This window comes from Prinia subflava, chromosome 5, assembly GCF_021018805.1.
Source record: "Prinia subflava isolate CZ2003 ecotype Zambia chromosome 5, Cam_Psub_1.2, whole genome shotgun sequence".
Classification (NCBI taxonomy): Eukaryota; Metazoa; Chordata; class Aves; order Passeriformes; family Cisticolidae; genus Prinia; species Prinia subflava.
The window spans coordinates 56506948-56533578 of NC_086251.1; the positions used below are offsets into that span (position 1 = coordinate 56506948).

Here is a 26631-nt window from a genome sequence, read left to right on the forward strand (position 1 = left end):
TTTCTTTTCTCTGTCTCTTTTTCCATTTCTGAGTTGTGACATTTCCTGCCAACATTCTGCTTGGAACGAATTTCTACAACAGAGCCATATAACTTCTGAAAATAGATACTTACACTGGAAAGCCTGACACACCCTATATGGAGCCTGTGAGTGGCAGAGCCATAATCAAAAGAGAGTCAGGACACTAGGCCGTGCTAGCAGCATTCAATTAGGCTCTGAGCAAAGCAGCCCTAAGAGAAGAAAGTAAATGGGAACTCTAAACGTCCTCAGGCTCTTTTCATCACTCAGAAGCACTTCAATTTTTTCTCTTTAGGGTGACCCTAGATCAGGCAAGTTATTCCAATATAGCTGATATATTTGGGACCCCTTGAAAAATAAAACTTCTCAGAAACAGCCAACTGTCATAATTTCCTGATATGAAACTGCATGTAAAACCCATGGGAAAAAAAACACAGTAGTCATATGATATGTCTGAGCTCTGCCTATCATTAGTAAGGGTGGGTTTTTCAGGATAAAATTCTCCTGGGACAAATAACAGGAGAGTGATAAATAAAGCTTGTCAACTGCCCCTTCTGACTCACTCTCTCCTCTCAAGGGTGACTCACTGTCATGTGTGAAAGGCTGCCAGGTCCTGCTTACATGCTGAAACAAGCATGGATTCCCTGTGTTAGGCACACATAACCTCAGAAAAAGCAGACACCTGCTGCTGAGAAGGCAGCCCTGGAAAGGACTCTGCTGACTAAAGGACCTGAACTTCAAGGTATTTCTCAACCCTTTCTCAAAAGTTCAAGGTTGTTGTTAGATTACCACTTAATGGTAAATAAGTAAACAAACTTAGGTGCAAAGCCATGGCTGAGGACTTGGCTGGTGAGTGCAGTGTTTTAAACCATGGCTTACTAGGACCATGAGGGTTTACCCAGGTAACTCCTACAGAGTGAGCCAGCCAGCAAGTTCTAGGTGCAGACAGAGGTAACCGAGATGCTGCCTGGTCCACAGCTGCCTTTTGTCCAAGGAAAATAGCATGAAAAAAGCAGTCCCTTGTTGCTCACTATGTCATGGGGCTGCTTTCTGAAGGAGCCTGTGAGGAACCTGCCTTGAATCTGTAGAGGAGCAAACAAAGCATGCTGAACATCATCTCTGAGTGTGAGTAGCTCATTGACAGTTCCTGAGCAGCACCGGGAACTGACAAGAACCTTGCAGGTAAGTGGCCATGCACAAAAAGCTTGTTTGCACCCAGGAGCTTTGCTGCCTACGTGAGTGTGTGCTCCACCCTTTGGTCTTCTCCTGTCACCCCGGGCCCACCACCAGCCAAGTGTGCAACTCTGTGAAATCTCTGCCCCGGGCACTAATAACAAATCCCAGTCATTAGCACATACCACAGTCTGCACTGCCCTGCAGACAGGTGGCAAAGGACACCTTGCCCTTGTACTCTTTCGAAGGCTCCATGCACTGTCTGTTGCCGTGCTGTGACAAAGCAAGGCGCTTTTGCAAGGACGAGGTGCTGGGATGTCAACCCACAGGTCCCAGGGCCCTGTGCTACAGCTGGAGGGACACAGCTGCACCTGTCCTTTAGCACACAGAGGACTCGGAATGGAGGAGCTTACAGGTTTATCCCAGGACTAAGAGGGGAGGATGTTCCATGGTCTTCCTGAGCTCCAGGTATTGGCCAACATCTTGCTGCATCATGTAGGGAAACCAACACTGCCACAGGGCACTGATGCCACAGCTGCCTCCTGCATGTTCTGCCAGGCATGCAGCATCCAGGAGGCACCCATGCAGCTGGGACAGCCACTCACACGTGCTTTGACCCAGAAAAACTGCAGCTAAAGCCCCATGTTAAGGTCTCACCACCATTTTTCAGATTGTATGATCGCTAACCTGTCTGTCTGAAGTGAACGTAGAAATGTTAATTTTAACCTAGAAATGTTAATTTTGAATAAAATCACTGAATGGTTTGGGTTGGAAGGGACATTAAAGATCATCTAGTTCCAACTCCCCTGCCAAGGGCAAGGACACCTTGGACTAAACCAGCTTGCTCAGAGAATAAAGAGTGTACCATCATGTATATGAGGAAGATGCAGAACACACACAGTTCTAAATACATCTTTTATATTTATTCTTCTCTGGGAGAAGATTTCCATCCCCTAAAATTTCAAAGAGGTTATATTTAAATGTTTTTGCTGTGTACCAGAACGGATGTCTAATGAAAAGCTTAAAGAGAAGCTGCAGGCCACAACAGCCTCATCCAATGGTAAAAGGACTCACCTGACACATGGAAAATAAGCCTAGGCCACAATGCTACTTAGGCATTTAATATCACATGTGCCAGTCTAAGTGAGAGGACTAAGTATTAGCTGTGAACCTGCACTGCAAGTGTCTGTCTCAGTAAGTGCAGGGCCAGCCCACTGAAGTGATCCAGTCCCTGGACTATTGGTTACTCCAGAAAAAGTCTATTTCTCATCATAATTGTGCTGCAGATTTTCATCCTTTAAAAAACTGAACCACATATTGCAAGGATAAAATTATTGTTTCCTTCTTATCCAGCATTCATATATATTACTGAAAAACTTCCAAACTGGCACTAATGTGTCAAATTTCTCCTCTTAACAATGATGAAATATTACACCTGTAGTTTTCTTCCATGGTTTAATCATCCATTATTTTTCCATTGTTTTTTATCAGCTATTACCAAGTCAGGATTTCATCCTAAATTTTCTTTGCTAAAATTTCCATGCCAACATTTTAATATTTGGCAGGTACAGATACTTTTATAGGTAAAACAGTCATAATTAAGGTTAATTCTATCCAAGAAAAAGAATTAAATATAGGAAAGGAAATTTAAAAAACCCAAGTGAACACAATATATTAGAGATTCTGGAATAGCTTACTTCTGAAGCAAAATTTCACCAATTTTTTGGCTCTATTAAGTCATGTCTCCCGGTTGTTTTGCTAACTCTTCAGAAAAGCAGGGTTGACATTCAAATCAATAAGCATATTCATCTGTAGGTGTCAAAGCAGTTGTCAAAATGAGCCAGGAAAATGATCTTCTCAGAAATGGCCCAACGAAGGCATTAAGATGAAGGGCCAGGAATTACAGCCTAGATCTCCAGTCACCCAGCCCAGTCTTGTGTGTCAAACTCCCCCAGCTCTGACAAATGAGTTCAGCATCTTAAGTTGCAATTTCAAAGTGATTTACTGAGCAAAGTGAAACCATGCTGCCACACAGACACCACTGCTGCAAGCTGCTGTGATTGCAGTCACCTTCTGCCCTTGCTTGTTGGAGCACAGTGCTGCCACTGCTCAGCCTTCCTCTGGGGACTTCTCAGGGTGGCAAACTGAAGTCACCTGTCAGGATAGAGAAACCACTTGTCCTTGTTCTTGTTCTTCCTCTTCTCCTCCATTGTCCCATGGGGTGTGCTCATCCAGGATTTTAACTTGCTACAAGGAGCTCCAGTGATGCCCGCCCTGTTAGAAAACATCATGTTAATCTGCTTGACACAATGAAGAACAGAAAAACAGGAGAGAGGGATACTGGTTTGTAATAGGCAAACCAGCAAAGAACCTTGCCTCCTTTAGCAGAGAATGCCTGCTCTGCCCCAGGGGAAAACAAATAACCGTGCTTGTACCCTCGGCACCTTGAAAACCCACTGTGTGTCTGGAGAGAGCATGCACACACCATGGATTGCAGACATCCCAGTGAAGCTCCCTGAGAGCTTGGTTCCTTTGCATACCAATTACATGACTCTGTGCATAATGCATAAAGCCAAGATGCTCGGGATGCACCTGATGATCCCAGAGCATCCACGGAACAATTACAGGAGCGTTTGCAGCAAATTTCACACTCTCAAGAAATACCAGACTCACTGGTCATGTGCTGGAGACACATCCAAAGATTTTGCATGTGCAGTGCTGGAGCATTCATGAAGGCAGTTCTTAATTTCTCATTTCCAGGCAAAAAAACACTTGAGTCTTAAAGGGAGCTTTCCATACACTTCAACAGAGCAAAACTGATTTACTGATAACTCAGTAGTCCTGACTTGTTGCATTTAAAAGTACTGCAGTGATACTGCTGTTAACCACAGCTGGATGGGAAATGGAATTCCTCTCCTACAGCATACCCAAGCTTGAAAGATTTTGTGTTTATCGTGAATCAGGAGAAAAGGTTCTATTATTATTACCATCAAAATTACATATATAAAGTACAATGTAGTAAAAAAATTATGTTTTTGGAATAAAGTATATCAGTAATTTCTGATCAGAACATTATTAAAAACTAAAAGTCAGGAAGACTGAAAAAGGTGGAATGAATCATGAGCAAAGAAACAAACTCCATTTTGATTTTCAGAAGTTTTGATTAACTTCTGCTCAAGCTTACATTAAGGCATATTTCCTTTCCACAGAAAACTTTTGATTTTTAAACAAGCACTACAATTGGTGGTAGGTGCTTTGCCATTGGATAACCAAGAGAACTATCCCTGAAAGCTTCAGGCTCTTTCAGGCCTCTCAGAACCCACACTCCTGTTCCTCCTGTGCAGACCAAATCCTCAGTCCAGTGGCCCCTCTCCCAGTGAGAAAAATTTAGGTTTTGTCCTTCCTCCTAGCACTACCAAATCCATGCATGGACCAGTGAAGATTTGAAAGCACTGGTTTTTAAAAGGTATGCAGACAGATGAAGCTAGAAATAGAGTGAGCTCAGATGGATTCCATCTTGCTCAACTCTGACCAGTTTGGCTCAGTCTTGGCTAGCCTAACCTGAGATCACCACCCAGTTTCCCTCAATAATCAATGGAAAGAGACTGATGGGATGAGTCACTCTGTGGGGGTTCCTATCACACACATCCATCTCAAGAGGCAGCAATTCACCCTCTGGCTGAGTTTCTTTATTCCACAGTGGCTGTTGAGGCAGCTGAAGGCATGGTCTGACTGGACAGAGATGTTTAGGCAGCTGCAGGTAGACAAGATGATCCCCACCCTGAATGACAGCATTATTATCACAGAAAATATCACTACCAAACACCATCTCGTTGCATCTCACCTCCAAGTGTCTGCTTGCTGATTAAAAAAACAAAATATGGCTTTTCTATCCTGTGTAAAACATTTGTCATCCCTGGCATAAACTGAATCAACTCGCTGTGTATCTGATCTCCACCAAGTCTGTTCTTGAAAAGATGGCATCACTGGAACTGCTGAGTATCCTTGGAACTGAAGCCATGGTTCCACTCTTTCAAGGAAAAGCTTCCCAGTTTATGAAGCACAGTTTGGGCCCAGATATTCTGTATGGATTCTGCTGAAGCCCTGCTACATGGCGAGTCTCACAAATGGCTGATGGAGCTGTAGGTGGCAGGCCAGAAGAGCTTATTGGCATCTAGAAATGTCACCAAGGGCAATGGAAATGAAAGACTGTAAAATTTCTTAGCTACAGAGATGAAACAGTGAGGCCAATGATGAGAAGAAATCTGTAGAGCAGACTTCCCAGAGGGACCTCAGGCTGTGGTGGGAACTGTCTGGAGTCCAAGAGCCACCAAGGGACTGAAACTTCCCAGCTTGGGGCTCCAAGGGGAAAAGGTTTGGTCTGAAGGGCAAAGAGATGGTGTTTTACAGGGTCACCTAGGCCCTGGAGGTAAAATTTTATTCTATGCACTCTGCCCTACAAATAAACTACTGGGGGAACCAAAAATGGAAAGGAGGATTTGGGTGCATGTGCAAGGGAGGGACACGCTCTGGGCTGACACTCAGTCACACTCTCTGTTTATCTTTGTGACTTTTTTACCTCAAAGAAGCTCTGATCTTTGTGCAGTGATGTTTTCCTCCTAAGGCAGCAAACAAGAGCACAAAATTAATAGCAGCAGTCATCCTTTCAGTTCTCTGAACAGAGCACTGAATATGACTCATGGGGCTATGCCAAGCTGGCATTCCACCAGGGCAATAAAGTTGTTGCTGGTGGATCCTCATTAACAGCATGCAGAGAACCCACTGCCCAAGAGAGACAGAACTTCTGCGTCGCCTCAGAAGAAGAAAATGCAAAATATTGTATGGCTGAGTTAATTAAATCTGACAGGGAACAAAGCTGGTTGTGATGAGCAGGTGAGGCTCCCCTGCTATGCTATCTCGACTGAGCTCTCTGCACAGGCCCCTCAAAAGTGGTCAGCACTGATCTAACCCAGTTCCCACTGAAGTCAATAAAAAAACTCTTCCTGACATCACTGGGAGAGCAACAAGCAGAGTTATTGGGGGCACAAAGCCAGGACAAGGCTGAGACAATAAACTTGAAAACCAGGAAGGAGAGGCTGATGTATCTCCAAGAAGAAATGTAAAACATGCCCAAGAACAACAAAGGGCCTTTGTTAAAGAAGCAGCAATTTGCCCAGTGGAAGCCAAAGAGATGCTGTCGCCACCCATTTGGGCCCAAGATGGGCACACAAAGACAAATGACCATCCATCTGGAAGTGGCCATGAAGCAGAGGGTGATGCACACATCCCAGCAGCCACTCCGTTCTCCTGGAGATGACACAACTCACCCTCACGGGAATGCAAGCACATTTTCCCTGCTGACCTCCAGATCCCCACAGGTCTGTCTTGGACCTGCCAGGTGCACAGGAAAGCCTGTCTCCACATCAGATCACCAGCTCCTGATGTCTCCCTTACCTTCCTGATAACATCGAGTGGTCCAGACCTTGATCCCCAGCTGCCATCACCCCAGAAGTATCAATGCAGAGCAGTCCATGAAAATAACTCCTTTCAGCTCTTTAGCTCTATTTACCATCCCTGGACTTCTAATTACTGATTTTTTGATCAAGAAAACCACATCTCTCCATACGTGGTTCCCACCAGCCACAATCCTGCTGATGCTTCACGTATATACAAGGGAAAAGAGGCCTGACTCTGCATGCACAGCATGGCCCTTTGCCAAAGAAAACTCCCCAAACAATTCCAGTGATTTGGGTTCCTTATGGATTCTGGTAAAGCACAGCATTCTGTCTTCAGAGTACCAGATAAGAGAAACCTAAAGTTACCCCAGGTTCTTAAATCTAAATATGAAACCCAGATTCTCCTGTTAACATTATACAGCTCATGTGGTGTCTGGGAACTAAACTCCTACTTTAACAAAGAAATCTATGTAGAAGCCAGGAACAGAAAATAACATTAATAATTAGAGACAAAGAAGGCCAGGGGTCTTCACCCTTCTTTCTCCCAGTGCTTTCTTCCCTGAGGTGAGGCACTAAGCCAAAAGACCTGAGTGAAGTAAAGTTTCCTAAAACAAGTATTGAACAAGAAGGCACCTCCCATGTCTAGGGCACAGTTGCTAATTAGGAAAATACAGAAAAGGGTCAGGAAAACATCCTGGAGCAACAAGCTTCAGGACAAGACTTGTAAGAAATTTGGAAGAGTGAGCAAAAAGCATCACGGCTTCTAGTAACATAACAATATTTATTATAGAATTGACATAACAATATTGACTTCTCAAAGCTGTGAAGGGGACAGGGTGAGTTCATGCATAAAAGAAAGAGGAGGCCAGCACAGTCCTGTTTGCCCCATTGATGCAGCTTTGGGAATACTCTGTATTTTTCCCATCGTGACAAATGCCCATAAGGGAACTCGCATTACAGAAAGGTTGCACAATCCTCAAAATTTAAAAGGAGAAAGCCAGACACACCCATTCCTTCCTTAGCATTGGAGGCACAAAAGGACTAATGCTAACATATACAAATAACAGGTCTGCAGGAACTCTCAAATTGCAGTCTGGAACAGTGTCAAGATAGGATTTTAATGCTGCATTTTACAAATCATGGAAGTGTTTAAGCTGAAGATAGAAAACACTTCCGTGAAACATCAACAATTTCTTGTGAACACATAGGCATTTGGCAGATCTGGCAGAGAAAACACTTTACCAACATAGTAAATAAGATTTCATTAAAATGTTGCTATGGTGAATTGGAATGAAAAGCAACACCTTCAACACCAACATGAACCCATAACTGGATTATAAGGAAATACAGCAAAACTGGGGGTGAAACACCACCAAGAGTGTCTCAGCTTTTTAACCTAAACATTTTTCATGTTAAAAAAATAACTCATCAAAAGTAACCTTCCCCACAGTTTCCATTTCACCCAAACCCATGTGAGCTCAAAAAATTCCTAACCATCTTATAATTAAGAGTGTTAACCAGTTCTGTCCTTTAGCGCTTGTACTTGGCTGTTCACATAATGGTCTGGGAGGATCCAGATAACATTTAAGGCTGGAATGAGTCAGCCTGGAAAAGATTATGTTTATATAATTGCAGCATGGTATGGGAAGTGCCCTATATTATAACAGGCTCAGCATTAGCCTAACTCTGAAGGCAGCTGTAGTCAGCCACCCTGCTATGAGTAACTCAGTGAGCCCTCTCCTCACACAGCACCTGCCTTACATCATGAGGGCTTTAAAAACACAGCACTTTTCCAGTCTGTGTCTTTACACAGCCTGGACACAAACATCCCAACCCACCCCAGCCTCCAGCCCCCACTGTGATGGAAATATTCAAGAACACAATGTCACTCTCATTCTGGTAGTTTTTCACCACTAGTCCTCTTGCTTGTCTCAACCATTCCCATTCAGCAGGCAATAGGAGTGGCTGAGCAGGCAGCAGAGCTAAGTGGCTGGTTTACCCAGCTGCATCCAGCTCTTGAATCCAAGATATTGCAATAAGTTCTTCCAACTGATTCTGATAAGCACAGACATTAGGGCCATTTCATTCATTAGTAATGAAATGCTGTCATGACCCTCCCTGTCCAACCAGAGACAAGGTTGACTCTGCTCATCAGGATTTGGGAGCAAGAATTTGGCAGGGAAGGCTGCTCCCACAGTGCCTGGTGAAGAGCTGATGTGTCAGAATCCAGGGGAAACACATCCTGTGTCCAGCACCGTGTGGTGTGGGACACACTGTAATGGAAGCCCTGTTGGGACAGCAATTTCCACCCCCTTTGACTCCATCATTTCATGGGTTACCTTCTACTCTTGATTACAAAGAAACCCAGGTTCCCCCACCCCAGCCAGGAGCAAGGCTGCCTGGAGCAGTGTTGCAGGAAAGCAGGTGCATGTTTGTGACTCCTCTGGGGGACTGGCAGCAGACTGAAAGGTCTCATCAAACTGCTCTGGGAGGATCCCAAGGGACTGGAGTGCTGTGTGGGGACTGCTCCTTTGGACTGGCAGGGAAAGGAAACACTGTGTGAGCACAGGCATGGCTGAGGAAAGAGTCCCTAACACTAGTACAATATATGATCTCTCTGTCATTACATTTTCCTTACATTAACCATTTTATTGCAGTGCTTAGTTGCTGGCCAAGGTTAAACCACACCATCCTCATCACCTGTTAAAAATTCCCTTTTTCCTGTCCTCATCATTCCCTTTGTTTCTCTCCCTTTTCAAACACCCTCTCATCCTCTCCTGCCTTCTTCAGGTTCTTTCTTAAATCTCACTATCAGTCTCCCATTTCAGCCCATCACTGAGTCTCTATCATTCTGAAATAGCCATGCACCACCTTCCCACTCAGAGGTGGATCCTACACTTCTACTGCCCAAGCACAGCCCCTTCTTACCTCTGCTCCCTGCACTTGCTGCCCTTCAGGTACCTTGTCTCCCTCCCTTGCTAGACTTGTCTTTATGCTGTCTCAGACTTGGCATAAGAGAAAATCTATGCAGGCATAAATGGCAATCAGCAGGCACCCAATGATTTGCTTTTAAGATTAAGTGAAAGTGGCAGGGGTAAGATTCAGGGCTGAACTGATTTTTACCCTACTGACTTTCATGTTGAGCCAGTTAAATTTTCCTGCTCCATGTATTCAGCAACACTTCTGCACACCAGGGCTAGAGCTTTCCAGTCTGGTACCCAGAGCTCTGCTGCAATTCATTGTGGCCAAATCAGTTTTCAGCAGCTCACCAGAAACCAGGAATTGGTTATGAGATGAGAAGAGCTGCAGGAAGATCAGGACACATCTGTAGCTCATGATCCCATAGGTCTCTGTGACTCCTTGGCTCACAAGACATTTACTGTGGGATTCCCTTGTGTCATGCAACAGAGACCTTGACCCTGGGCTGCTGAGGCCCCTGACAGAGTCCCCAGAAGGGACTGGCTTGCCTTGCACTGGCGTGTGGTGCTGCTGTGCCATGCCTTGTCTGAGGATGAGGACACAATACACCTTGGCAAGGTAGGCCCTGGACACCCCTAACTTCACCAACACATCTTCTCTAAAATATCACAGTCCTTTTTAAAACAAAAAGGCAACCTTGTTTTCAGGGAAGGGGCTCTGGGCAGTAGGGATGCAGAAAGAGTGACTGTTCCTGAGGAGTTAGTGTAGGTTTTAGGCACCCAAACCAACATGCTGGCTGACACCACCATGAAGGGATCCTTCTGGAGCATGGCCGGGTTCAGATGCTTCCAGAGCAGCTGGGCAGTGCTGGTGAGGCCACAGGGGCTCGGGCTTGGGCCCAGAAAGCCTTTCTTGCCTGCCCAAAGCCCGTCAGGCTGCTGTCTTTGATCCTGCATAGCTCATGAGCCCTTCCTGAAGCCAGCCCAAAAGCCCTGGGGTAGGGATCCCCAGGGTTTGTCCCGGCAGCCTGGAGCTGTGGGTCTGGCTCTCCCGGAGCCACCACTTACTGCTCTTCAAAAAGGCCCACGGAACCCTTTTGGGACTGCCTCTAAACAGGACGGGCTGCCACTGCAAGCCTGTATTTTAAACCAATTCAGATCAAACACTAAGGAAATTCCAAACCAAAGAGCTTTCTGTTTCCTGTGCTTCCCCTGTAATCCACCCGACTGTCTGCCGGTTCCTGGGAGTGCTGCTGGCCTAAAAGCTTCCAGCCTCTTCCCACACACAGGAGAGTTGGTTTTATTTGCCCTTCCTTGATGGGCTCCAGCTCTAAAGCTTCCTACCCAGCCCTTCCTTAATAAATTGGAACAATTACTCTCGGCTTCTTAAGGATAATTGCTAATAAAATTCAGCAGATTTCCCCCAAAAGACATGAAAGGGTTGGAAGCAGAACCAGAAACTAAAGGAGAAAGAAAATGCAGGACAGAAATAATAGCCCTTGTTCCATTCATGTCTTATCCACCATGGGAGACTTTTTGTTCTTAGAGTCACATATTTCAGAGATGAATCCTCCCAAGCTGTCTCCGGTGGGGAAATGCCTCATGCTCACTGTTTTGGAAAACTGGTTAGTTGTTTTTAAAGTTATTTTACAAGATCTTCCTGAATCTAGAAAAAAATTGAAAGCCTCAGGCTTGAATTTCCAAAGAATCAGCAGGGCATCAAGAAAGGACAAAGTCACAAGAAGCAAAAGATGTCCCGATTCATCCTGACTTTCTCTGACAGGACCCCTTTCCAAGACTTTATTTTCCAAAGACAGTTTATTGCACAGAAGCAATGAATTCTGAAGCCTGGATGGTCTTAGGTGTTCCCTTAAAGACTGTGGACTCTGATACTTACACAAGTATCAGTGGATTAGGTTCAAGACAGCTGAGGAGCTACTCAGACCATCAGGTCTGGCTCGTTATGGAGAAAATTTGACCCAACAGATGAGTTAAGCCTCTCAAATAGGCAGCCCAAATGGCAGGAACCCCCAAACACACCAACCAGGAGCAGGAATAACCAGCTTGGTTTTGTGTTGTTAGGTTATCTCACTGGGCCTGCAAGAAGAGCTGCTGGAGGACTGCACAGCGTTGGATGTGCCTGTCATATGTGAGCATGAGGCTGATAAAGGACCAGATGCGTCACCAAGCCCTGTCTCCAGGTAATCTGTCTGTTGATTTAACTGGGAGCAAATTACAGGCATCACTAACGAGAAACTTAAAGTGGTACTGGCATGTCTTGCCTCCAGTCTGTCTCTATTTGTGGCACATTGCCCAGCGTTACACAGGGAAGCAAAAGAGCCTCTGAAATTAAATTTTATCTTGGAGGAAGGGGGAGGAGTTTTCTTCCTGAGCAGGGCACTAGCAACAGCCCTGAGCATGGGATTTATGTGGGATAGATATGGGAAAACAAATGACTATGCAATCTTCTTTCACATTTGCCCAAATACATCAGCATATCACAAGCCCAAGGATTCTTATCACAAGTGTAATTTTGTGTCGTCCTGATTCTATTCTGTAGTTACGAAATCCCTTTCACAAGCTCTCAGAACTCCACCTTCAGAAACACAGTAGTTTTCTTGCCTGCCCCCACTACTTCCTAGTGGAAGACCATTCCAGAATTTCACTCCACATGAGGGAAAAGGCAGTCCTTGATTTGATTTGAAATATAGCACATATAAGTTTGTAATTAGAGCATGTGGCCAACAAGAAATGGGAGGTCTTGAATAGGGAAAGAAGATGCAATACCAGAAAGCTCTTCACAGCATGACTAACATCCCCCTGCTTCTCCAATTGAGCTAAGACACTAAAACAATTAAGGTTGAGATTCAACATTAAATAGGACCTAAAATTGCCATTTGCAATTTTATTTTCCTGACTTGTATTTATAATTCAGTAGATTGATATCCTGAATTCCTGCTTCTGCATGGTAAGTACCTGTTCTTTAATACTCCATTCAGATAATCCTGACAAGCAAGCACTTCCCTTCAGGGATGTAATGAATATAAATAAAGCCCTATTGTAGAAAAGTCCAGTACTCAGTATGTTTCCCACCAATAGGCAGGACTCACTTTGAGAGCACTGCATGGCACAATGCACTGAAAAGTCTCAGCTGGCAGGGTTTATCCAGCAGCTTATAGCTGATCCCTACTATCCAGAGGTCCCTTGATCCAGGAAACACAACCCTGCATTGCAATAGGTCCAAATTCCCCTTTGTTTCAGTCTGTTGCTGCATTTGCCACATGAGTCAATGACAGAGTGAGGTGTCCTGACCCGTGGCATGGCCTCCTTGTCCTTTACCAGCCAAGAGCAAGGGAATCACTTTGTGAACCACAGCCCAGAGCACCTCAGCTGAGTCTATGACCCTCGTGTACTGAACTGTGCTGATGGTGTTCTTTATTTATAAATTGTTCCTTGAGCAATGAAAGGAACACCTGTAAATCTATGGAAGTAGAACAAATCAATTCCTTAGGGACACCAATCCTCCAACACTCTGTTCTTCATCTCAGATCAATCTGCCCATCTTTTTATCAAGGCTTCATAAACTGTGAAGCAAGTATTCATTAAGAGTTTTAAGAAAATGGTGAACCAATTCCAGAAACTATTATAGACTCCAGAAAGTCACAGAAGTTTGTTACAATCATAGCTTGTAATTCTGCAGTGCTTTCTCCCAAGGCACATAACCCTTTAAGACAGCAGCTCCTGCTCTGTTCCCCTGGCATCCCCATTTCCACTCTGCAAGGCAGCAAATGTGGTCACACACCCTGACTTGGGAACTGCTTTCCTAGCACTTACTCCTCATGCTGTAACACGTTTCCAGCACCTAAGAGTCATCAGAACCTGCTTTGCAAAGTATTTAGAAATGAAGTCTTAAAGCAATGTCACCCACAGCACAAATTAACACCCAGCAGGCTCAGTTGTGACTATTTGCTGCTCTGTTTTGCAGGCAGAAACGGCTGAATGTTAATGTTAGTCCTGGGAAAGGGCATTAAGGGATGGTCATTTGGTCCAGGGGACTCACACAGATTTAACATCAGTGGTTCAGCTCTTTAACATCAGTAGAAATTATTTATTCTAATCACCTTGTGGACCCAGAGTATTTTGTGGCCCACTGCAGCAGGACTGGGCCCTGCCATCACCTTGAACAGGAGACTGTGGTGATGCCCTGGCACGTGGACAACAGCACTCACCACTCAGGGAAGGGCTGGGGCAAAGCAGAAAATCTGCCTCCCCCACCCAGAGGAGCCTGTGTCCTGGAGAGCACAGGGGACAGGGAGATGGGAGACACAAATGGTGAGACCAAGGGGTTTTTGTAGTATCCCTTACATCCCAATATAGCAAACAGTTCCTGCTCACAAGCAGAATCCCACTGATCCTCACCCAAAAGACAAAGCTGTGATTCCAGATTTGCTGAGGCAAGCTGTGTGTACTTATACCCCTAATGTACTCACAAAACCAAGGATCTGCATTCCTTTTCTGGGTATTTCTAGGGCAATTTTTCCCAGGTGAAAAGGTAGGTAGAAGAGCAGGGCCATGAGGAACTCATCTAGTTTCTCATTCCTAAGTAGAAGATGGAATGGTCACTGTTAAGTTTCCAGATTTGCAGATAGAGACATCACCAGACCATTATAAGAAAGAACAAAGTCTCTGCTCAAGGGCTGCATTATACCAAATATTAGCAAAATGGCTGAGACCTATTTGTAGCAAGCACTCCACCCCACATTAAGACTTTGAAGGTTTTTCAAGAACTACTGACAGTCCAATAAACATCCTGAAAACTGGATTGAATTGGGTACTACCACAGCTATTTCCAAGAAACATATTTTCTTAACCTTCCTTTAGGTAACAGAATAGAAAGCTTTCAAACTGGTGATAGAATTATTTCTTTGCATGTGTTCAAGACAATATGAATTTGGTATTGTTTCCCACTGTACTATACAGCTGAGAGATTTTAAACCTCTAGTATTTTCCATTCTGCTTCTCAATCGGAAGAGAGGTCCCTCCACATCCAGCTACACACAAAATTCTCGAAATGAACTCTACATGACATACCTCATATCAGCTACAAAAGGTAATGTGATGTAATTCTTTCAAAAGCAGAGCAGCATCTGAAAGCATACAGAAGAGAAAAACAGTATTTCCTCAAAAAACTGCTAGTGCCAGCAGAAACAGCCTTCTAAATTGTAGAAGCAATGCCTTGCTGATGTGAAATACCAGCAATTACTCACACTTTACATCATCCAACATATTCATGTTGTACCCACTTGGACAGCCTAAGGAATTTTTCTCCTTTGTCAGCCAGCCTTCTCTCAGGGAGCAGGGCACTGTAATCCTCTTGGAAGATGCTGGCATTTGACCAATATATAAAATTCAAGGACACAGTGCTCATTCCAGTTGGAGAATATTGTCTGCCTGGTTCATGCTCTCCTCATTGCACTCAGTTTCAAAGGGACAGTGAAATGTGTTTGGCAGGTATCCTGAACTAATTTTCAACTGTTAGAACTACAAACCAGGCTGGGGATGTTGAGAGAAACAGGACATTTCACCTCTCAGCTTGTGTCTGAAGTTGCTCTTTTAGTTGCTAATATAAGAAATTGCGACTGTATTATTTAGATCAAAGAGGTTTTAAGTAATGGATGAAAGTCAACTATACCACGTGAATTTATAAAATTAATAATAATAATAACAATAATTTAATCTTTGAAGTGCCTTACACATATGAATTAATTACCTCACAATACTCTTTGGAGTGGATGAGAATTATTACCTCCTTGTGAGCGATCTGGAAACAGCAACAAAGATGCTGAGTGACTTTACCAAAGTCAGACCACACTGAGCCTGAGCTGGCATTCAACACCAGGCATGTCTGGCTCTGTTTTTGTGTTCAGACCACTCATCCACCCTGTTGAAATGACAGCTGGCTTCCTGCTCCATGCGCTTTGTTCAGACATGATCCTCAGACAATGGGTGAAAATATTCCCACCCAAATGATCTTGTTTCTTTTTGAGCTAGGCTAGTCAAATTGAAATACCTCTTTAATGTCTTAACACGCATTTCCTGAAAGAGAGCATTTTTTCCTTCCCTGAGGTTTTCCTCAGCTGCTGGATTGGAGCTGAAATACAGAGTATGAGCGTGCAACAGTATGATTTTAAATTACTAGCAGCAGTACGAAGAGGTCAACATCCCAGAACATGAAGATATATCTATTTTGACCTCTAGCTGACACTAAGAAAATATTTGGGTTGTGGTGAGGCCATTGTGAGGTGTTGCTTTCAAGAATACAGAAGCCAAGAACAAAGAGGCTTCTGAGGGTCCTCTTGCTCTGCCTCCTGCCCCATGTGCCCTATGACACATAAACCCTTCCAGCAGTGTCTCAAATGGCTTTTGGAAGATCTCAGATGCAAACTGTCTCATTCCAGAGCTCTTCTTTGGGATCACTGAGGGAAGATCAGGCAGAGGTCACCACAGAGCCTGCACCTCTCCCTGGAGAGTTGCCAGGCAGAGTCAGCAGCGTTCCCAAGCCCAGTGGAGAAGTTGGCTGAAGCTGCTGAGACACAGCCCATGAAAGGTGTCTGCTGGAGCTGTGTGACCAGGACAGAGGTGAGCAGCCTGGCTCCAGACGGACAAAAGCCTGGAAAAAGCCCAGCAGGGCAGGAGGCAGCAGTGGGCAGCGAGTGACCCACTGCTGCCACACTCCACTCCAGAAAAAAACAGGGGGATAGAAAAAAACAGTTTGGATGTTTTGGGGTTTGGGAAGCTTTTTCCCCCTAATGGTCTAAAAGGCCTGATAATGCCCTAATCCACTTGCCATAGACATTTAAAGCAGATTTAGGTGCACTTTTTCCCCTGCAGAGTTGTGGTTTCCCTAAAGGTCAGCAGTCCTCCCCTGTCCACCACTGCAGGGTCACACAGCCACCAAGGAACATCACTCCAAGGACCTCCACCTGTGACACCTGGGCTGGCATTTGGCCCTCACATCCAGCACGGCTGCCCCAGGGTGTGGAGCACATTTCTGACACACAACACACAATTTTAGCTGTCCCTCTGTAGTTCAGCTTGAGAGAAGTATGGAGTAAAAGTGTATTTCTCCTTTACTCCATTAACATGATGTAAGAATTTGTCCTGCAGTTGATGCTTGGGTAAAAAAAAATAGTAGACTGAATTTACTTGGAACTGCTGTATTTATCAAGGCCTAAAGCTGCATAATTGGAAACCAAACATCATTATTTTACCTTGCAGATTCAAGGGTGTTAGTATTAGTTTTTCAGTACCACACACCTCAAGTCAGTTTTATCCTCTGCAAGGAAGCACTGTAGGGAGTGCATGTCATAAATCCATGCTCAAGTTCTCAGGCCAACAAAGTATTTATAATGCAAATTCCGTGCATATTGGCACTTCCCATCATTCTTAAGCCTGTTTTTGAGATATTGTTTGTGTGTGAGTTATTTCAACAGAAGTTCTCAAAGGTTGCCAGTGTAAGAAAGAAAAATGTGTATTTGTTCTTTTTTGTCTTTCAGGTTATGAATAACGAATGGGAAATTTGCTAAAGGAATCAGTTCTTTGATTACTAATGAATCTGAAAAGGCTGAGAAATCAAATGAAACCAGGCACTGAACAACACATTGCTTTTTGGGTTTTTTATAATATTTATGTAGTTGTAGAATCTAAATATCAGGAGAAAAGAAACCTTTGTTAAAGGATGGAATGTATTATGCATGTTCCTGATATTCTGAGAACTTTAAATAAATACCAGATAAATTGTTCAGAGGACACTGGACAAAACTACTAGTAACAGCATTTCACAGCATCTATACATTTTTCAGGATTCCAAACAAAATATCCCCTGGAAATAAACAAGGTCTATTACTCCTTTCTTAATTACCAAGACAGACTTGCAAACCCTTAACTATTATTTGCAGGTCACCTTTAAAGCAAAATTACTCTTGTTGCTGAAATCCCTCTGCCTACAAATTTAGACTGAATTAAACTTTAAGCTTTTCCTGTGACTTTTTGCCAGGCACTATTCAGCCAGGCAGCCACAAGGCTCTCACAGATTCTTACTCAATCTAATTTGGTATTAGAGGATGGATATGGGACAACAGAATAATTCCAAGTCAGCAGCCCGCAGCCCATATGATGGTTAAACCACAGAGATGAATATGAGGAAATCATGGCTCTAATCCTTTGACAAAAAGTGGTTATTTCAGCTTGCCTGCTCTAGTCTTCAGTTCCAGCTTTCTAATAGTGCTTTGCCACTCTCGGATGAAAAGGCCCACACAAAAAGCTGCACCTTTATGTTACACACAAGGGATTGTGAGCCATGAAAGAAAAATAGGAAAGGTGGTAATCCAGCACAGCAAGACCTACCAGCACACCACAGGAAGGAGAAAATTCCACCCCTGTGTCTTCAAAATACATCCCAGCTGCTTCTCACTGATGCAAATGGCTGAATGACTGCCCCAGCCACTGGGACAGGTCCCTGCACACCCGTGGGGCCTCCCTGGGGTCTGCTGCAGAGGCAAACATGAACAGCAGCAACAGGATGGAGCTGGGGAAGGTGGGGAGGCTCCCAGATGGCATAGTGCTGCCAGGACACCAGCAGGAGTGCAGGGGACAGGGTGACACTGCTGAGAGCAGTGGCCATCTGCTGTCCCCTAGGAGCTGCAGATCCCAGCACGTTCCCCCCACTGCAGCCTGCTCTGGGTGCTGGGACTCATGGCCAATGTGCTCTGCTCCTTCCAGCTCTGCTAAGCAGCCTCCCTGGGTAACATTTTAGTCAAAACAGGGAAATAATTGTTTTCCATTTGATAACATCTTCACAGCCATTTATTTATGCTTATTGTGGCATTCAAGGGTCAGGAGCTGCAGAGATTTTCCTGGTTTTCCCAGGACTGGCAACAGTGAGGGCAGCTGGTCCTGGTCCTTCTGTTCTGGGCAGTGATAGCACTCTGAATGTTAAACACACTTTAGCTTTGGGCTTTACAAGATTTCAAATATATCTATCACGTCACAAGTATACAGCATGACCTAGGTCCTTATGTGGGCAGTCAGCTCAAGATTTGGAAGCTGCACCTGGAAATAATTCCCATATATTAAGGCAGGTCACCTTAGGCCATGATTTTGAGGTTTATAATCTTTGAGATATTGTGAAGCATTTGGTTTTCCAAGCAGAAAATCTCTCACACATCACTCACAGCAGGTCAGTGTTGTGTTTAACTGGTATTTCATAGTTCACACCCAAAATTGGTACAAATTATGCTGACAAAAGCATTTTTTTGCCAATAAAAGTCAAGTCTCCATCAAGGGTGAGGTTTCACATTACAGCTAAACCAGCCTAAAAGCCAGTTGCTAAAGGAAGAAGCATTCTTGATCCCATCAGAATTTTCCCATCATTTACCTGGGTGATGATTCTTTATCTTTGACCCCAGAGCAAGGCGGCTCCCCAAACTGTCAAAAGTAGTCATCCAGAAAAAATAAATGAGAAGCTTTCTGTTTAGTTAGCATTTTATGTCAGTTTATGGTGGAGTCAGACAAGGGCCAGTGCAGATACAGATAAATATATGGGGACAAGGGAAGGACCACACCTTGCAACAGACCAGGTCAGCTACAACCTAAGAAAATGTTGCTGCACTACTGTATACTTTGAGAGGATGAAAATATGTGATCTAAGACTTTTACACAGGTCAGGTCAGTAAGACAGAAGAAACATTTCCTGTGTTTCTACCTCTTAAAAATGGCATTAATAATTTTTGCAATAGTACTGAAATAATAGTTAGGACTTCCAGGAAAATAGTCCTGAAAGTAACACAGATGTTCATGACCACATGGAAGAACAAATGGACTACACAATGTGGGGAAAGAAAATTTCCATAAAGCAACCTGTCCCTAACTTCCCTTATTTCCAAAGCCTTCCAAACACTGCATCTTTTCTCTTGTGGGTACTACTTAGAGGTGTATCCATGCAAACAGAATCAGTCCATGGATAGGTAAGCAAGGATCTCAAAACAGCCTGAAAATTCCTCTCTGGCTCTGTTCTCTGCAGCCATCTCTTTCCATTTTTTTATACAGATGCATTGTGTATGTTGTGTTTTCAGTTGCTATTGCCAGCTGCCAAGTGCATATCTGTGACTTGGCAGCCAAGTTACATATTTAAGAGGATGAGAGAAGCAGGTTTGGGAACAACCTCAGATCTCATCCATGGCAGCCAGGCAGCACTGTAGAAACAGGCTCAGGGGAAAAGAGAATGTATTGAACTGATGGTTTATTGGCTCATTTTTAGAGAGCAGGGCTGTCACCAGCCTCAGGAGACCACTGGCCCATCTTGACTACAGTAAAAAATCTGCTAAAAGAATTGGCAAACGTAAGTGATGTGTTGCAGATACCCAGGGCTACCTGTGTTAGTGTTTGAAGTGCAGGAGGCAGGAGAGACAAACCTTCCTCTGAAATGGAAATCTGCTTTGAACAGTCCAAGAAAGGCATAACACTAAGCTCTCTGAAAAAAACAGCTCCTTGGCATTTCCAGTGGGAGATGCCATAATAGACACGTGGCATTCGGCTTTTGCTGATTTATCACCTTCTTTCTTGTGGGAATTATACACATCTGAGGGGTAAAAACTAAATAGATAATGTGAAACAATCAAGATGTGATGGTGATGAGTTCCACAGGCAGCATCCCAAGCAAGCTCCTCTTCAGAGCTGGGGCTGAACAACACACAGTAAGTAAGGTGTATGTTGTACCAGAAACTATTGCCTTCTTAGAGCTTACACTGCCCTTTGTGTACACTGCAGGTGCCCTGCAGAAGGAAAAAAATAATTTGAAAACCTGTAAGTGCATAATTGAAAACTGGGTTATGAAGCATAAGCACAAAGAAAGCAAGAAATAGGCTTGCTCCAATTGTCATAATTCTGAATAACTGACCTTGATCCCTTAATAGGCTTCTTTTAGTGTTGTTTCTTGTGGTGTTTGTGTGTCCATGAGCATCCTAGAGAACCTGAGAACACTCAACAATATGTATATGTACCCATTCTTTAGGTATATCTAATGTTTAATTTGGATATCACACCCAGAAAGTAAACAAGTGCATAAACTCAACAAAAATATTACTGAGTCACCATCCAGTCATCCACCTCTTCTCTGCCCTCTTTCTTCTTGCTGTGTCAAGCCTCTGTCTCCCATTCCCACCATATTAATTTCCTCCTCTTTTCCCAGGGGCTGTAAATGTCAGCCCTGGTTTCTCTGGGAATATGAGACTCCGTGTGTGCATTACTGTTTGTATTGGACACACAAGCACAGATTTCAATTTCACAGTAGCTAATACTGTCCATGACTATGCCACTTACCTGCCAAGTGCTCTGCCTGCTCATTAAATCAGCATCATGCTGTGTGAATGGAATAAATACTGTCCTTGGGCCAAACACTGTGAACATTGGTGGAGGTAATGGAAGCTCCCAATTCCCTGTTTTCAGCAATTTGAACAGTGCATTCCTTGGATAATCCAAAGCAACGGGCAGTTTGGAAGCTGCACTGGAACTTCTGGAGAGATACCATGTCCAGCACCAGCTGTGCCCCAAACCTGAGCCCTGTGGCCTCACAGCCACATCCACAGCTCCAGAGGGGCTGGAGGTGTTGACAGGCAAAGGCAGAATCAGGTCCTGAGTCCACACTGAAGGTCCAGGGGAACTCAGGAGGCACCGACTGCCTGGGACCGCTTCCACAGGCTGATTTTGGAGGGCCAGAAAAACCAGCTGCACATTCTTTAACTGAACTCCCCGTGCCATTACTCCCTCTGCTTGGTTTTATCAGATGAGATATTGAACATGAGCAGTTGTCAGTCCTTTTCACACATCCTTGCGCCCCCAACAATCAACCTTTGGTTATTAAAGTGCTTCTGACAGAAAGGAAGAAGTATTAAAAGGTACCTCACACTCAAATGGTATTTTCCAGATTTTGATTCTGTGTTCTGAGGTGCTCAGAAATCTAGGAACCTTACCAAAAAATTTCATAGCCTAATTTCTAGTTCTTCTCAGGATATAATAATCATCTCCCCACTACAGAAATAGGGGGGGGGAAAGGTGTAAACTTAATATAGAGGTGCTATAGACAAGATCTTCTCTATTCAGTTCTGTGGGCTTTGAAGGAAACTTGAAGGAAATTATGGCAGAGAACCTAGCTTTTAGTTATTAGTGCATTACAGAGACTTTTTACATTATCAGAATTCTTAAATTAGTTATCTCCCACCTGCAGTGCTGGGGGTGCTAGGACTAAGGACTAGCTACCATCAAATGTCTTTAACCAGGCTGTGTTGGAACATTTGCAAACACAAATGAATGAGGACTTCAGCAGGAAAATAAGGAGTCTTCCAATTGAGAAATAAATCTGGTTTTGAAAGAAATATGTGTACATTTTTAGATACAGCCTGGCAAAAAGAAATTCTGCTTTCATCCCTGATAAGTGATTGCTAGACTGTCAGTGCAACTGTGCAGAAGCTCTTACAAGGATTGACAGAAAATATTTCATGATGCTTGGCAGTGAACATAGAAAGGCAACCAAGACCTCCTAAACCCACAGAGGTTTCTATAGACTGCTGCCAAAGTACATAGCATTGCCACTTCTGGAAGTGGTTTTGTGTCCTTAATTCTATCCAAAATAGATTTTTAACTTCTGACCTGCAAATGATTTGGAGCTGTGACATTTTTAACTGCTCCAGCAGGTAAGGTACAGGTGCCAACTGCTACCTAAGCATGGGCAAGAACAACTTCACATTGCTTGGTTCAGGATGCAAAAGAAATCTGTCAACTTTTGCAGAGGGCAACACACAAAAATAATTCCTGAATGGTGGGAGAGAATATCTTCAGCAATGGGAAAGGGGCAAAAAATTCCTGTACTCTCGATTTTCTTTAATACTACAAAAAAACTGTTGGCTCTTAGAGGGAAATTTCTCCCCTCTCTGAAATTCCTGGCTGGTGCTGTTAATTGGGATGACAAGGGGAACCAGCTTGTCTCCACCCTCTTGATGCAGGAGAGAGTAAAGGCAAATGGGTCATGCAAGGGTGGATCAGGGGGTTTTAATACTGCTGTTTCATATGTGGAAGTGAAATATGTTGTTGCATCTGGAAATGCTGGCCTGCCCAACTCTATAATCACCGCACTGCTGCAAGCAAAATCTGCTCTAGAGGCAGGTCTGTGCTCTAGGCTTCTGCCTGCATAAATATGTGGAAGAGAGCGGCGGAGAGATGTGATACCTGACCCACATAGGTGTGCTAAAGAAGCTGTACTAGAATAACTTGTTTCACTGTGGGGTAGGGAGGGGTGGTAACTTTATGATGAACAACTACAGAACGTAGTTTTGCTGTTGTAAAGCATCCACATGCTTTGCTGGTTTAACATCCCAGCACTCCTGTGTGCCAAGGTGCAGCAGAGATCAGACCACCATGTGCCTTCTGAAGGGGCACAGTAAGGGAAATTCATGCCAGGCACAGAGCCAAGGAGGGGAAACGAGGAACACCCTTGAGATAAGTTGAGTTTGAAATGCTTACCTTGCATTGCACTGACAAGACTGAAAAAAAGGAACTTTAGGTATGCGTGCTGGGTGTATACCCATGTTTTTTAATGTGATGCCTTGCATTTAACGTGAGTGCCAAGACTGGAAATGTGAATTTCCTGAACATTTTTTCTCTTTCTTCCTCTTCCTCATATGTATCTGCAGGAGTGGCTCACAATAGGGAAGACAAAATGTATGGTGCAGTCCTGAGATCTTCATTTCCTGCCTTGACTGCACCCCACAGAGCCCCGAACCTTCAAGGGAGAGCCTAAATGACAGGCAGCTCCCAAGAGAAATGCTACCCAGCCTGCAGGGCTCCACGCAGTGCCTCCCGAGAGATAAAAGGCAGGCTGCTGGGATGTATTCATTCCTGCCTTTCAGATGGTATCACAAGGGATGAGCAGGGCTGCAGCCTGTCTGCAAGCCCTGTGTGCACAACTTCAAACAGACGCTCTGGAGGCAGCAGGGCCGGGCTGACTCACCCGCCCGGGTGGACACGGCCTGTCCGAGCACGCCTCAGCTCCCATGGGTGCCCTCAGACACCTCTCTTGTCCTCAGCTCCCTCCCAGGGCTCTCACACAGCATGGTATTTTAGTAATGCTTTTGGTTTTGTCCTTTTTTTTTTGGCTCTGTCCTTTTTTTTTGGCTCTTCCTTCTCCCCTGCAAAGCGACGGTGGGGAATCGCAGGGCGACCTGCACCGCACACCGGAGGCACGGCTTTGCTTTAGGGGTTTCATTTGGGGGATTAAATTCTCCAGTATTATCATCACGGGTGTTTCTCTGTTTGAAATAATACTATCCAAACTCAATCAGAAAATATATGGAGCAAGTTAATACAGGAGTTGCACAAGTTGCACTAGGAAGTTACAAGCACTTTACGTTCTCCTTTATGGGCTTTGTCTTTCTTGCACAGCCCTGTTGCAGTGTGGCAAAGTTCAGAAAGCCCAGCCCAGGATTTTGACAGGAGCAGCTGGCATTGCTGTGAGTCAGGGCAGCGTACAGGACCAGAGACGCTGAGAGCAAAAGCAGTGAAGCTGCAGATTTTAGACAAGATTATTTTCCTGGCTTTGCCAAGTTCATTTGAAATGTGCAACTGCTCCCCAGAAGGACATGTATGCACCAAAAGCACCTGTTTGCAAATGAGGAGCAGCATTTGGGAAATTGATTTTATTTCTTCACAAAGCTGGGGAGGGGAGGGGGGAATAGAGACCCACTGGAGTCAGTGGGAAGTTTCCACTAACAGGATCAGAGTTCACTCTACAGTTAGTACAACATACTGAAAACCAGCTTGAAGTTATTCTTTGTTTTATAAACTAAGTGAATGAATGCAAGGAATCTAGTTCTGAGCTCTTCAAGTTTTCTGCCTCTTGCATTCTGGGGGCTTGTTCACATATTTAAAAGGCTACTTTGTGCCTTGAGACTACAAATCTTTTCCCAAGCATGTAAGTCAGCACAAGCTGCCAATCCTTCACATACCCCACACACAGCCTTAGGTGTGTCACACCAAAAAACACCTCTTTTGTAGGAAAAAAAAATACAACTCTCCCAGTGTTAACCTGCTGTTGTCCTCAGCCACTTACACCATCTAAATGGGGATTCCACATCTCAGGTCTCTTTTCCCTGACTGCCCCACTGCTGGAACAGGCACAGAGCAGCAGTGGCTGAGGTGAGGGGAAGGACAAACAGCACAGGCGTGTGACAAACTGTCTGCTGTGTGCATTTAGCTACATTAGCTCTGCAAGACACTTAAATAACTAAAAATTGTGTTTAATAACTGGGAAGCGACGCTGAGGAATGCAAACCAAGGGCTGAAAAGTAAAGGAGACTATGTGGCAAGGGCAACTACCAGTTGATTAATACAAAAAAACAGTTCAGCCTGCATTTACAATGAAAATGGGTGCTACCTATTCCTTTTTGTCACCCCACAATAGTGGGATTTTGGTTAGGAAGAGTTTATCTGACAAGTATTAGAGTTTGCAGCAACAACTTTTCACTGAAAGATAATCTAGTGCCATTCATAAACATATTTACCTATTAGTTCCTAGGGGGAAAATAAAATAAAAGTCACAGTATCTTCTCATTCCCAGGGGCCCTCTCTGTTACAGCCTGGACATCAAGAGGCAGTGTACCTGGAAACAGCCAGGAAAGTGCCAATTGCTGCATTTGGAGATCCCACTGAAGCCCTCAGCAGGTGAAGTTGCTGCAATCTTCTCCAATCTCACTGTGATGGCACTGACACTTACCTGCAAACCGCTCAATAAACCTGAAGCGGTTTTGAGTCATTTGCAGCAACACCTATCAAACATGCTTTTTACAAGCCTCTCATTCCCCCCTGTGACGACTGTAGTCCTTTTCTGTAGCCAGAAGAACAGAAACCCCACAGTCAGTGAGTGCTCTGCAAAGCTGAGAGAAATCCATGTTGTAAACCAGAGTGTTACATCTCTGGGGTTATTAAATACTGAACAACCTTACTGTCGTCTCCCTCCTTGACACAAAAAACTTTTTATAGATTTTTTTTTTTTTAATATACATCACTTACACGCTTAAGTAATCAAGAGTCCTAAAAGTTGTTTGCAGCAGGGAGAGCTGGCAGGGCAGCCCCCAGCACGGTTCCCAGGACACCAACGCCGCCGACATCCAAACAAGCAACAAAGCAGAACACGGCGGCCGATTCCCTTCGGCTGCCCACTGCTCCGCAGTTTTTTCCCTTAAAGGACAAGCCAGTCCGAAATGTGCGTGCCATCAGGCTGCTGCAGGAGAGCTCATTAACTCACAGCGCCTCGGACTCCCAACACTGCCTGCCAGCTTTTTTGCTTTCTTATACAAATGAAGAGCTCTGCAGACAGTTCGCAGCAAAACCAGACAAGTTTAACTACTATAGATTTTGCCTATTCTATTAAGCTGAGCATACCAGCTCCTTATTCCTTACTCCCAGTTCTGGGGGTGTCCTTGCCAGCTCTACTTTTGACTGTCTGAAGAGGAGAAAAACACACAGTAAAGTATTGAAAGCTCAGCGTGCACACAAGCAACCCAAGAATAACTCAGCACTTTACAGCTGCCCACAAACCGGTCTCTATTTTATCAAGCCCCACCACCTGCCAAGCGGGAGTATTTCTGTTGTCCTCATTTCCCCGCTCTTCTCTCCCAGCCACACGCACACGATGCATTCCCAAGCTGGCAACTGCAGCCACGGACACCGGTTGCGCATAAGAGCAGGTCCTGCTCCAAAACAGCACCAGCACACAACTCGGGGGAATTTTTCCCTGCTGTGAAAATCCCCGGAGCCACACTCCCACTGCCCCTGCAACAGCAGGACACCCCCTCCCCAGAGCCCATCCCGTGCTGGGCCCTTATCAGGAAGCCCCCTGTGCTCTCCCCCTGGCACTCTAGGGGAGCATCAGCCACCCCTCCACAGCCCAACACCCCCTGCTCCGCTGCTGTCACCACCCAGAGCCACAGACACCACCAGAAAGGTCTTCCTCACCA

The 26631-nt window shown here is 44.6% G+C and overlaps 1 protein-coding gene and 2 long non-coding RNA genes across 3 annotated transcripts in view; 1 reads left to right on the forward strand and 2 right to left on the reverse strand.

The window, feature by feature from the left end:
- Positions 1-634: 634 nt before the first annotated feature.
- LOC134551653 (uncharacterized) lies at positions 635-17241 on the forward strand. The gene is made up of 4 exons (XR_010080640.1): positions 635-760; positions 11648-11766; positions 16024-16204; positions 17122-17241. It is a non-coding gene; the product is annotated as an uncharacterized LOC134551653 (long non-coding RNA).
- The window catches only part of ZBTB1 (zinc finger and BTB domain containing 1), a 56579-nt gene continuing 33114 nt past the window's right edge, over positions 3167-26631 (reverse strand). Inside the window, exon 3 of the mRNA XM_063399524.1 lies at positions 3167-3465. Coding sequence (XP_063255594.1) covers positions 3342-3465 — 124 coding nt within the window. The 3' untranslated portion in view covers positions 3167-3341. The remainder of the gene's footprint in view (positions 3466-26631) is intronic.
- LOC134551654 (uncharacterized) lies at positions 14055-26379 on the reverse strand. The gene is made up of 3 exons (XR_010080641.1): positions 25685-26379; positions 14657-14712; positions 14055-14164 (listed from the first exon to the last, which is right to left on the reverse strand). It is a non-coding gene; the product is annotated as an uncharacterized LOC134551654 (long non-coding RNA).